This window comes from Gymnogyps californianus, chromosome 4 (genome assembly GCF_018139145.2).
Source record: "Gymnogyps californianus isolate 813 chromosome 4, ASM1813914v2, whole genome shotgun sequence".
Taxonomy (NCBI): domain Eukaryota; kingdom Metazoa; phylum Chordata; class Aves; order Accipitriformes; family Cathartidae; genus Gymnogyps; species Gymnogyps californianus.
The window spans coordinates 48,689,199-48,702,143 of record NC_059474.1 but is presented as its reverse complement, the minus strand read 5'-3'; the positions used below and the strand labels follow the sequence as shown (position 1 = coordinate 48,702,143).

At 45.5% G+C, this 12,945-nt stretch overlaps 2 protein-coding genes across 2 annotated transcripts in view; both read left to right on the top strand.

Moving 5' to 3' along the window:
- LOC127015575 (uncharacterized) overlaps window positions 1-4,887 on the top strand; it is a 70,902-nt gene extending 66,015 nt beyond the window's left edge. The window contains exons 19-20 of the mRNA XM_050895587.1: window positions 1,719-1,809; window positions 2,946-4,887. Coding sequence (XP_050751544.1) covers window positions 1,719-1,809; window positions 2,946-3,020 — 166 coding nt within the window. The 3' untranslated portion in view covers window positions 3,021-4,887. The remainder of the gene's footprint in view (window positions 1-1,718; window positions 1,810-2,945) is intronic.
- A 4,363-nt stretch (window positions 4,888-9,250) lies between these two features.
- On the top strand, window positions 9,251-12,626 carry LRAT (lecithin retinol acyltransferase). Its single transcript, XM_050896113.1, has 2 exons — window positions 9,251-9,802; window positions 10,421-12,626. Exons 1-2 carry the CDS (start codon window positions 9,251-9,253, stop codon window positions 10,571-10,573), a joined length of 705 nt encoding a protein of 234 aa, XP_050752070.1. The 3' UTR covers window positions 10,574-12,626.
- The last annotated feature ends 319 nt before the right edge of the window (window positions 12,627-12,945 follow it).

The following is a 12,945-nucleotide window of genomic DNA, read 5'->3' as shown; positions in this document are numbered from 1 at the left end:
TGGTAATTTGTATTAAGTTTTTTAGTTGAAAATTTTGTAGGGTCCTCTGATCCTGCTATGTAGTTGATTATGCTATTAAATTTAGTAAATTATGTAGATGACTTATTGTGGAAATTGCTTTATTCTTCATATTCCTGTTGTCTAGTAGAGCACTGTTGGATTAATTGAACTTCCCTGCCTTCCCAATGGATTTACCTTTAAGCATGATAATGTTGCCTGGCAACTAGTTTTCAAGGAAGGTCAACAGAATGCTAACACCAGTTGTCTTCTTAATAACAACTAATAATGTTAATACTAAAGTAGAGTGTGGTAATGAAAGAGTAGAAGGAACAGTGAAAACTCCTTGCCTGGGAGACAGGCGCAGACACTCCGTGACTACAGCTTGCAAGAGCATAACAAGAACTAAAGTGTTTGCTAAGGCTGCTCAGCAGAATCATCTCCTTCCATGACAGGTTTGGGTCATGCGCCCAAGGTACAAGGGCATACAGAGCTGTGAATATCAGCAACAGCCATAATTTTCACAATGCTAAAAAGGACCTGAAAAAGATAAACCTCAGAGTGACAAAGTTGTCAGTACAGGAACACTGCAAGAAATTCTAGCTATTTCAGAGGACAGATTTGAAGAATCTGTCCCAAACAGATGAAGATCAGATAGGTGACTAAAGAAAAGTAAGTGGTGTTGGAGAAAGCATGATTTAAATTGCAGCAGTCAGACATCTGGAGACAGAGCAAGAATTGGATATCGTATTTCTCCGTTATTCCTCATGTCTTGCTGATGCTCTGATTAAATCGTTTCCTACGGAAAAAAGGAAAGCTATAGAGTCCTTAGAGAAAATATTGGAGGAAAGCAAAAACAAAGAAAAACGAGAAGAATACAAGGAAGATGACAAAACACTGAAAAACTGTGCAAGGAGAGGCAAATGGAAATTTGCTGTAGACCTATTTATGGAATTTGAAACAACGTTGTTAGGAAACCACAGAGGCATTTGCCAAACTTCTACAAAAGTTTCCAAACTGGAACTGCACCAGTCAAAAGCAAGGATGGAAAAATGCTTACAGTGGCAGTGGAACAGAAAAATAGGTCTGTCACAATAAAGTAAAATTTTATCTGAACAAAGTACATGGCTCCAAGAAGGCGTGGAAATGTAGCTCTACTTCTCATTTGTTATAAAGTTACCTGTAGTTGATCATAAGAGTTTGATCTAGTGACTCATAGTTATCAGTAATAAAGAGGATGCCTTCCACATGAGCTGGTGGCCTTTGTTAGCAAAGTGAGTTCCAGGAATTAAGCGATTGTATTTTTCAGTATCAGAACCAGGAAATATTAAAAATACTTCTCTCTGCCCACTGTGTTCTCTGACTTCATATTGGATCTTCAGCCTCTTGCCTACGGAGCTTTCTATATGGGCTTTAACTCTTAGGAAAAAAAAAATGTAGAAAACAACCCCATTGAATGAGTTTTGACGTTGAATAAGAGGAGGATGATTACTTTATGGTCCTACTTTAAAACTAGTAAGGACTGTTGATTTGGAGTAAGGGGAAGGAACAAGAAGGCAGGGAAGGCTCTGGGTTAATCTTCAGTTAACTTTTAGGCTTGACTCTGCAGTGGGATGCCATCAGAAGCATGAAATTTTTCCACACTGTCTTTTGCTTGATGTCCTGTACAAGTATTTCTTACAAAATCTCCTGAGAAACAATGTGTAGATTTTATTTTACAGATACGAGTTGCCAGGAATCCATGGATTAAATTTTGTTCTGAAGAATTCCCTTGGTGGTGGTGGCATAGCATCCCTAAGAAGTGACCCACAGGTATGTATCAAAGCATTGATTTTAATGTAGTTATCTTTTATAACTGTATTACACAGTCTCTTTATAACCAGCTTTTGGGCTGGAACTGTAAGCTTTTCGTTTTGACTCCTTATTTCCTTTTAATTTCCTGTTAACACCCATTATCTACTTAATTGTTTTAAGGTTTGAAAACAACATAGGGAAGTAGAAAGTTGATGTAGAATATTTGGTGAAAAAGATGTGTACAAGAAACTATTAAGAGAGTCTTCAAATCAGTTATGCTCTTTATGATGTGCTACCTGTGTTTTCAGATGCACCAGCAAAGTTAGCTTCTCAAAAAGGCTGTCACGTTTTGGAGAATGCAGATTTACTAGACAATTCTGATTACGTGTTTTGTTGTATATACAGGAACCATTAACTGTACGACAACTCCTCTAGCTTAGCCTATGACTCCTATAGTTAAAATACTGGTAATTAATATAAATCTGAAAGAGAAAAATAGATGGAGATCTTTTGTGTTGACAACATTACATGAATCTGAAACTAACGTGTTTTTTTTTTTTTGCAAGTGTACAATTTGAGTATTAAATATTTGAAACATCTAAACCTGGAGATCCCTTAATGTGGCAATCCTATGGCTACAGCAAAGCACGGTTCTGCCACCATAGGCTGAGAAACGCTTACATGTACAAATAACCTCAGCATAGTCAAGAAGACTGTTCACAAAATAAGATGATGCTATGTACGAATCAGATAGCAGAACTGAACCCAAAATAAATTTATTTTAGCACTAGGTACCAAATAAATTGAAGAAACTATTCAGTCTGTTCAGGTTTAGATGCTTGAAAACTCAACTGTATAGTTTTCCTTACTTAATTATATTGATTCACAAGTGAGAAAGCCAAATAAATGGAAAAGATAAATATAACTTTGGATAACCTACAATCCAAGGCTTGATAAAACTCACCCAAAATTTATATATAAGTATATGTAGAGATAAATACTCACAAAACTTAGAAAACACTGAATTCTTACACTGATTATAGGAAAAATACCCTATTAAACCATTTTTAAAAATTTAATTTACAAAGGTGGTATATTTAGATAGTAAAATGAAATGTTGGTTTGTTTTGGGTTTTTTTTTTTTTTTCTTACAGGGCAAAGCACTTGGACAGATGCTTTTGGATTTCCAGATCAAAAATGTTCCTGATTTAAAATCACTGATAGAGTAACAGGTGTTTAATACATACGCTTTTAACACTGAGTGGTATAAAAACATGTTATAAGCAAGAACTGGCTTCTTGAGTGAGATTTTTTTTTTTTAAAGTCAAAGAGTAGAAATTAGTGACAGTTATCTCTCAGAGGCTTAGCTAAATGTTTTGAGTAATACCAGACTAATAGCTTTGTCTGTGACTGATAACATTTCCTGTCTAGATAATACATTGGATGAAGAATTAATTTATTTCCTGTAAAATAGAATTAATCAAATTGCAACATAACTTTTGAGACAAGATAATCTTTGTTCCAAGATGGAAATTACCTCCTGTTCAGTCCATCTCTCTTTTCCTTCTCTCAATCTTTATTTGAAAATTCAATGGACCGATATAGTTGAGCTCCTGTCAGCTGTGTTTGTCCTGTGCATAGAGTGAGGCTGGGTAACCTGCTGCGCATTGCTGTGAAGTCAGCGCTGTCTGGTACTGGGGAACAGCTTTCCCCATTGGGCAATAAAGAAAAGTAATAATTGTTACTGTTACAGAGTGACTGGTAGTAAATGCTGACCTTTGGTTGTGATCCACCAAACTTCCAGCACTCTGTCCCATTAATGACAGACCTTGCTATTAAGATTTCCAACATCTCTTACTAATTAATCCATCGGTTGAAAGCACTGACTAGTAGTAAATTGCAGATCTTGGCGTGGGAATAAATTTGAAGGTGAGGAAAGGAGAGTGGTGTGAGCTAGTGTGCCTGCTCACTAGCAGGCACCATCTTGTGATGGTGCAGTCCTGGCAGGGAGGAAGGGGAGCTGGGTGGTGGAGGGATACCTTGTTTTGTTTCAGGGCTGTTGAGTCCTCGTTTTGTGCAGCAGAGTCCTGCCTGGATTAAGTTCATTTGACTGTTGTTTGCATTGCCCTTCCCACAGAAAGGTCCACAAACTTCCCACAGAAAGGTCTGTCTCGTACTGTGAAGGAATACCATGTTGAATGCAGCGTGCTCCTTCTCTCTTTTGACTGGCAGTTATCACCTCCCCATCTCCCTTCCTGCACAATATGACTAGCATGTTCAAATTAGGATACTCCAAAACTACTTCACCTGATTAAGCAGAGACTTAAAAATCTGTATCATACTTCCTGGGACAAAATCAAGGTGGAAATTCTGGCCCAATAAATGTCTGTATCTCCTCTGCAGAAGCCATAGAAATATTACTCCGCATGTTCAGGCATTTTATATTCAGAAATGAATATTTTCCTTTATTTTGGGGGGACTGTATTGTTTAGTGCTGACAAAATGAGACATTACTAATATCAGATAAAATGATGAAAATAAGTTTTTTTTGAATTGTCACCAAAACTGTTAGTTGTTCCTAAATCTCAATCTGTGCTACCACTATGATCAATTTCCTGGCCTCTTGCTTGCTAATGAGGACTATACAATGAATTGTTCCCACCTTTTCTGTGGTTTTGTTCATGTGAATTGAAGGTGTCATAAGCAAACGCTTTATCCATCTAAACATACTATTCTCTTAGCAAGTCGTAAGTACTATCTGTGTATACAGCATGATTCAGTCTAGTTGTAAAAAATGAGTCATTACTTCATTGCAGAAAAATATCCAACTTAACTTCAAAGGGAAAACGGCATGCTGCTTTTATTATGTTTACAGTCATCGTTTGTTAGAAAACTCTTGTTAATAATTTGGAAGCCTATTAGTTTAGCAAAACAGACAAAGGTGTTGAGAGGAAATAAAGAAAAAGTGATAGACCTCACTAGCAAACCTGCAAGGATAAAAAGGCTACAGTAAATATGTGCAGTTCACTCAGTATGCTGCTTAAGAGACTCTCTACATGTGTATGCAATAATTTTTGAATAAAAGTAAACATTTATAAAGTATAAATTTGGTTTAGTCATTTATGTTGTTTCTTCTACTGGAAGAGAGTGATACTTAGTTCAAAGGTTCTTTGTTTTGGGGTTGTTTCACTTGCCTGCAATTTCATGCATTGTCTTGCCGGTTCTCTTCTTCCTTCAGATTTTGTCTGTTCTGTCCCTAGTCTTTGTTAAATACAAAAACTGAGAAAGTAAATGATACTGTTTTCTAGAGAGCTGGTCATTTACAGCTCTACAATGGAAGCTGTAGTTTGCTGAAAATGCTACAGTTCAAATGGATTGGATATGGGAATACAAAGGCGTTACTTTTAATCTCTGGAATTGCCCTTTTGGATGCTGTGAAACCATCCTTCACAAACATGTTTTCTGTCCATTATTTCTTTCAGTGCACCAGCTTAAACCAAGTGGCATTGCTTTTCAGATACTTTTCTCACAAATTATAGCCTCCAAAAATCCCTATCCAAAGATTTTATTCTCCTTGACCTCCTTAACATGTTTTGAATTCATGAACCTGTACTTGTTCCAGCAATCCCAGCTGACCTGAAAGCTTGTTAAAGCTGCATTTGTTTCTTCATCTACAGTAGAGACTGAGTAATTGAGAAAGGTTTGGTAAAGCGTAAATTGTACTCGAAGGTGAGCATGTATGCAGTCAGCATTGGTTTAACTTCAGTCAGTTAAAAAATGCCTTTTGCCTGCTTGTTAAACCAGGGCTGTTCCTCATATAGGCAAGAACTTACCCTTCCAATTGCCTTTCTTTCCTGCTTTTTCCCTACTGCGTTAGCTGTGACGGCAGGATGGAGAGAGAGAGTAATGCCTAGAGTATAAAATAAGGTTCCATCTAATATACGAGTTTCAGTGTCATGGAAACTGGCTCACACCTCTTACGGAGGAAGTTTTTGTGCTGTGGCTCATCTGCACTACAAAACAAAGGCTGCATTCTCTTACCTCTCGCAGCTTTCTAACTGCACCTCACCTAACTCTCGAAAAGAAATCATGGGGTTTATCATTAAATTATTCTATAGCAGCTAACAGTCCAAACAAATACTTTGTCAATGGTTGCTGTTTAATATTTCAAAGTGATTTTCCCACTGCAATTTGTGTATTAAGGGTACAAAAGTTATACAAAAGTGACCCAAGGTAAAGGATGTGCCAGAGTGTTTGAGGCACAAAGTGCATTTTCAGTTTAGCCATCTCCAGTGAAGCCATTTTTCCACTAAAATATGGGGGTTTTGTCGCCTTCAGAGCAGAGGAAAAATAATTGTAAGTATACCTTTTGAATTTTGTTTTGCATCATGGCAGTTTGAAAGCAATAGGAGTGCAGTCCCTAAGGTTTGAAAGCAGCAAATGTTGGGTTGCAGGTTGCCTTTCAAGAATCAGAATGGTTTCATGCAGAAATGACTTTGATATGTTGTATTGAGTACTTTGCACACAGTAATGCTCACAACAGTTGCAAGGTACTGGCGAAGCATTACCTGGGTGGATTTCACTTGCTGCCACTGGGTGTGTGTGTTGGCTGGAGGAGCGAAGCCATTTCACAGACTTCTCTGCTGTGTAATGCCTTTTGTGCTTGTTCGGTTGGGGTTGGGGTTTCCAGGCCTGAGAGCGAGCAAGTGGTTTGGGGGGAGGGAGAGAGGAGGCTCATTAGTGCCTCAGGTATGAGGAAATTACACTGCAGAAATGTCACACCTCTCACCTTATTTCTTTGAAACCCTCCCATGCGGTAAGACTTTGAGTCTCCTCGTGGCGATTCCTCTTCTTCGGTTTCATCCTGGTTTCCTTTCCGGATTTACTTGAAATCGACCCTGGTGATTTTGGGATTAAAGCTAACTGGCATTAAGAAAGCAAACAAAGGATGCTTCCAAGTAAAAGATCCCATTGGGAAATGTCTGTTTCTGCCAGGGAGTTCAGCTGAATTCCTCTACGTTCCTTTGGGCAGGGGAGAGCAATCTGAACTGTAGGACTGAAGCATCTCTAACACCTATTTCAACAAAGACCATCCAGACGCTCCCTTGACAGCTTTGGGGAAGGGGAGGGGGGCTCTGGAGATGGCAGCACAGGGCAGGACCAGTGCTTATCCTTGCAGGAGGGAGACAGGAACCTTTCTGTGCCGGGACGTTCTGTGGAGTCTCTGATAGCCTTCTGGCTGTGGCACAACGCTCCAGCTCTGGACCAGCCACTGTGACCATCACCAAACGGGTGAGACCCTTTATCATGATGAGGGGTTTTAATCTTTTTCCCTTGTCCCTTAAAAATAACGCACGACTTAAAAATGAGAAAAGCTCCCCCTCCTCCACCCGTTCTTACTGGTAGCAAAAGCGTCAAACCTTCCAAATATATTTAAACATCTGGATTTGAAAAGTTGCTGGTTTAATAATGTAATTACGTGTGCCTGGTGGCTAATGCACAGGGTTGCTACCAGCATCACCAGCCACATCTATAAGGTATTTTCTGTTTTGCAAGTGACGTGATTTGAAGTAGGGGGCTTGAGAGGGCTAAGCCTCTGTTGCGTAAAAATTTGGCCAAGACTCTCCAGAGAAAATCCCAAATGCCTGATCACGCTGGTAAGAAGTGCTGGGGCTCTGGCCTGTAGTCAGCAACCAAACAAGAGGTTATGGTGGGCCTCTCTCTTTGCAGATGAGGCAAGGTGAGGATAATCTTCAGTTTCCCAGGAAGCTGCTCTCTGCTCCAAGCAGGAGGAAATGGGAGGGCAACATCGGCCATCATTTTTTGTTGGCAAGCAGTGAGGTAACCCGCTCCCCGGAAATATTTTCTTCGCTGAGGAGTGGAAAACTCGCTGTGGGTCACTGAGAAGCCTGATCTTTCCTGTGCACGAGATCCTGCCTGAACCTTGGTTCAGTATCCATGGTGGTAGGGGGCTCTAACCTGCTGGGTCCTTCACATCCCCTTTGCCTTTCTATTCATACCAGAGCTGTTCCCTGATGGAAAGAAAAGAGATGGCGAACCTTTTCTTTTTTTTGCTGGTGTGACCAAAGGGGTTCTACAGCTCGAGGGTGGTCTAGGGATGTCATTCTTGATCCACAGGCTCCCGGGTTTAAAGTGAGTGAGGAAGGAAAAATAACTTGCTGTTTCAACACAGTTTGCCTGGGGAGAGGCGCCAAGCTGTTACGCACTAGCGCTCCTCTTCTTGCTTCCCTTGGCGTCGCGTGTGTTGCGGTGTTTGCCTGAGCGTCCCCAACCTGCAGGAGGACAGATCGGGCACGTTGGCAGCTTTAGAGCCTGAGTTTGGGGCAAGATGCTCCAACAAACTACTTCTCCTCCAGCGTTGCTTTCCCCCCGCCACAGAGGCGAAAGCTTCCCCCTGCAGCCGGAGCGCCAGCGCCGGAGCAGGAGCGCCTGCGGCACGAACAAAAGTCAATGGCAGCGGGTCGGGGCGAGGCGGCGGCGGCGGGGGCTCGGTGAAAGGCTGTAGCCGCCGCGGCGGCGGCTGAGGGGGGCGGGCGGGCGGCCCCTTCCCCTGCCACTCTTCCAGGTAAGATGAATGTCTGTCCCATCCATCATCCCGCAGTCCCCGAGGGGGCGGGAATTTGCTCGGCTCCTGAAACTTACTGGCCTCAGACGGGGCGGCTTTGTTGACCTGACAGGGCTGCTCTTTTGTGGGCTCTGTTGCCAGGATTTATCCATTTACATAACGGCTTAGCATGAAACAAAACGGACGGGAATGCCTCTCCGCCTTAGCTGGCGGACCTTTCGGGCGAGTTGATTCATAAATGTGACTTCCCTCTCTCCCTCGGAGACCTGTTTTCTTCCGAGGAAGAAAGGCGCGCTCAGGAGCCTCCGCTCCGCTCCCCTCCCCTCTCCCGCCGCCGAGCGAGCATCGCGGCAGCCCCCCCACCTCCGAGCCGGCCGCCGCTTGCCCCCCTCGCCCCGCGGTTAGCGGGGCGGCAGCGCGGCCGCCGGGGCGGGCGCCCAGAGCCCCTTAGGTCCCATCGGCGGGGGAAGGCGAACGAAGCGGCTGCGGCCCCGGGAGCTCTCCGCTGTGCTCCCCGGGGCGGTGAAGGGCTTTGAACGCGCTTTTCCCGGCCCTTCTACCTGGGCGGCGCCGGGAGGAGGCGGGGGGAGAGCTGCGGGTGGCAGCCGGCCCCAGGGTCCGGGCTGCGGGCACCGCGCCATCCCGAGGGCCGAGCCGCCGCCGGGGCCGGGACGGGGGACGCCGGATGGGCTCACTGCGCCCGCCGCGCTCCCCAATAAAGCCCGGCCGCTCCTCGGGGCGGGCGCTCCCCGCACGCCGCTCACCCGGTGGGCTGGCCCGGGTGCCCGGCCCGCCCCGCCCGGTAGCCTAGAAAAGCGGGGCCGGGCGGCGGCGGGGGCTGCTCGGCGGCAGCGAGGGCTCCCCCCGCCGACCATGAAGAACCCGGTGCCGCAGGCGGCCTCGCTGCTGCTGGAGAAGCTGCTGCTCCTCGTCCACGTCCGGCCCCTGCCCGCGGGCTCCGGCGGGGAACCGCCGCCGCCGCAGCCGGCGGCCCCCGGCTACTACGACACCAGCTGCTTCAAGCGGGGCGACCTGCTGGAGGTGCCCCGCACCCTCTTCATCCACTTCGGCATCTACCTGGGCGAGAACCGCGTCGCCCACCTGATGCCCGACATCCTGCCCGCCTTCACCGGCGACCGCCGGCAGATCCAGCAGGTGGTGACCAACAAGCGGCTTATCCTGGGCGTCATCACCAAAACGGCCAGCATCCGCGTGGACACGGTGGAGGACTTCGCCTACGGCGGCAGCATCCTGGTCAACCACATGGACCGGCTCTTCGAGGACCAGGTGCTGGGCAGCGAGGAGGCGGCCCGCCGGGCGGAGAAGCTGGTGGGCGCCACGGCCTACAGCCTGCTCTGGAACAACTGCGAGCACTTCGTCACCTACTGCCGATACGGAGCCCCGGTCAGCTTCCAGACCGACAAGGTACGGCCCGGCCGTCGGCGCTGGGGAGCCCCGCGGGGAGCCGCTCCGCCCGGCAAGGCGCGCAGCTGCCGGCAGAGGCGGCGGCCGGCGCCGGGGGCCGCGCTGCCCGCCCCGGCCCCGGCCCCGGCCCCGGCCCCGGCCCCGGCCCCGGCCCCGGCCCTGGCGGGCACTCCGCTCCCCGGGACTAGGTCAGCCGCCGCCACGGGCCCCCGGGAGCTGCTGCCCGGTACCCCCCGCCGCCCCCGGCCGCACCTGACGGCCGTTCTCCCCGCAGCGGGCACTGCCGCGGGTGCGGAGCCGCTCGGAAAGGCGGGTAGCCTGGCCTCTGTTGGCTTCGGGTGGCGAGGAGAGCGAAGCTGAATTCGTAAGACAATTAATATGCTCTTAAAATGCTCTGAAGCTACTCGGAGCCGCAGGCAGTGCTGGGGCTAAAGGTCTGGTCGTGAGCCGGTGCCAGGCTCGCTTTTCACCCTGTACTGCGATCCAGGGAGCCCGTGTGAGAGCTGGGGCAGCAACCCCTAGTCTGTAATGGAGAGAGTGGGCATCTCCGGCCGTCCGGTTACAGCTTTCCTCTTTAACTCTGATCTTTTCCTTTTTTTTTTTTTTTTTCCCCTCCAGTTCTGTGAGACTGTGAAGATGATTATTCGGGACCAGAGGAGTGTTCTTGCTTCAGTGCTTGTGGGATTAGCATCAATAGTCTGCCTAGGTTTGGCACCCTCCACCACGCTCCCCACTATCTTTATTCCCTTCTTTCTGTGGATGGCTGGCTAACAGCCTTCCCAGAGGCTCGTGGTCAGCATCTGTATATAGGATGTATACTACTGTATTTATGAAAGCACAGATTACTCATCGGCGTCGCGTAAAGTGTCTTAACCTTGTGTGCCATTTTTAAATACAACTTTGTCTAGAACACAGTGCACAAGGCATAGCTTACTGTGTAAGCCAAATAATAGATTTCCTGAAAATCTCAGTTCGTACATTTTAACACACCTTTAAATCATGAAAAAGTAGGGTTGTGATGCAGTTCTGCTCCTTGCCTTTAGCCATAAGTGATTCTGGTAATATCCTTCATGTTCTTCAGTTTCTTAGCTGCATACCCAGGTGCTGTAACTATTAATAAAAATGGGTGATGGAGTTCCACAAAGTGATGGATATTGAGAACAAACTGCTTACCTCCTCCTTTGATAGATATCGTGTATATTCAGAAGTTACTGCCTCCATTCCTGAAATACTTGTATTTCCACTAAAGAGTAAGTAAACTGAGTCTTTTTGATAGCAAAGAAGAAAAACCAACCCTAGGCTGGGTGCTGTGTGCTGCAGGAGCACATCTGGCCAGATTGGCTACAGTCATTTCCCTTGTGGGAAATGTTCACAAATCTCTCATTCATATTAATTGCGTAAACACTTGCTACCGTATTGAACAACTTTTTAATTGGGTTAGTGGTAAGGAAAGACAGCAATTCCTCAGTGTTTTCCTTGCTACTGATGGTGGTTAGTATGGCTAATATAAACGGCTACAGAGGGTTTTAGGATACAGGAAGAAACTAGCTTGCTTTATGACAACTAGTGACACACAAATGTCAGAAATTTCCAGCGTTCCAGGGCACATGGCGGGGAGGAGGAGGACAGACGCCAATTTAGTTCCTACCTTCCCTCAGCAATGGGACCCGTGTGGGTGCCATAAAGCATCAGGGATCACTGGAGCAGTTTCTGTGGTGGCTATATTGTCATTTTTGATATTGCCTTAAAACAAGATGCCTCTCGGTGAAGGACGACGTGTCTTTCTATATTCGTCTCTTGCGAATAAGTATTCACTTGCAAGCCAGCAGCTGGTGCTAAAAATGTTTCGTCCTCAATGTTGAGGCCTTTCTGTTTATCAAGAATGTGTAAAGTTGGATTTGAAATCAAGTTCATCTAGCCAATTGTTTGAGGGCTAAAAAACTTTGCTATTTTTTTTCTTAGCAATGTCTTGATGTATGCAGAGAAGTCGTTCAGCTCCTGGAATGCCTTGCATGCGATACATGCACTTACACGTTCACACGCTGTGCTTGCCTTCCTTTCTAGTCAAAGGCGAATACGATGGTGTCTTCACCAAGGACTGAACCTCAGATTTACTTCTTTCTATGAGTGGTGTTCAGTATCCTGTCATCAGCTCTGCTACTGAAGTGGCCACTTTCCCAGTTTTTAGAGACTCATTTTAACTGTGCTATAAACCCCCTTCTCCTTCCCCTAGACCTTACAGCTGCTTGAAGATTGGATTCTTGAACTGTGAGTCTACTTGGCTGCTCTCTAGTCATCTTTCTTCTACTCACTGCTCCACTATAACCGACGAAGAATGTAAAGACTGGGGTGAAATTCCAGGCTCGTAGGAAACGGCAGCATGACTGCTGCTGCCATCAACCGAGAGGAGATTTCAGCCCAGCTTTCAGTACACGTTCAGTCTGCAGCCCAGCTCCAAGCAGCTGGATATCAATTACTGTTGGATCCTTGTAAACAACTTCTGTTCTGCTTTCAAAGATTGCAATGCTTAGTGTAACTGTTTCTGGTAAACTTTTAAACTTAAGGTGTTTTTTAATTAACATGAATTGCTTTTTCATAGTGTACACGTTAGTAATATTTACATAAGTTCCAGTGTGGTTTTTTTACTTGCTGTGCGTAAGGTATGAACTGTAGTCATTACTGTAATTATACAAATAGAATTTATTCATTTAAAAACATCTACCGGCCTCTTGAAATTGAGTATAATGCCATAGCATTTCTCTAACATATCCCAGTAGGGCACTGAACAGTCCATTAACATGCAGTTACATGGTGTCTGATTACAGGTGGGCTTTTCTTTTCCCCTTTATTTACTTGGGATTTATAAGAATTCCAGTAATTCTTATGATTCACTTATACAATAAACAACGGGGTCATGACCAGTAACCAAATCATAAGTGGGATTGTTGGAAGGCAGAGAAATGTTCCTGCTCTAGCTTCAATATCAAAGGACCAATGCTCCTGCTTTGCTAACGCTGTTGAGCAAGAAGCATCCAGATTAGACTGTGGGACTAAGCTGGGATTTTCATTGGTGTCTATGAAAGAAATGAAAGTTCCTTGCAGACTTCCAGATGTATTAGTAGAGAATTTTCCTTCAACACGTA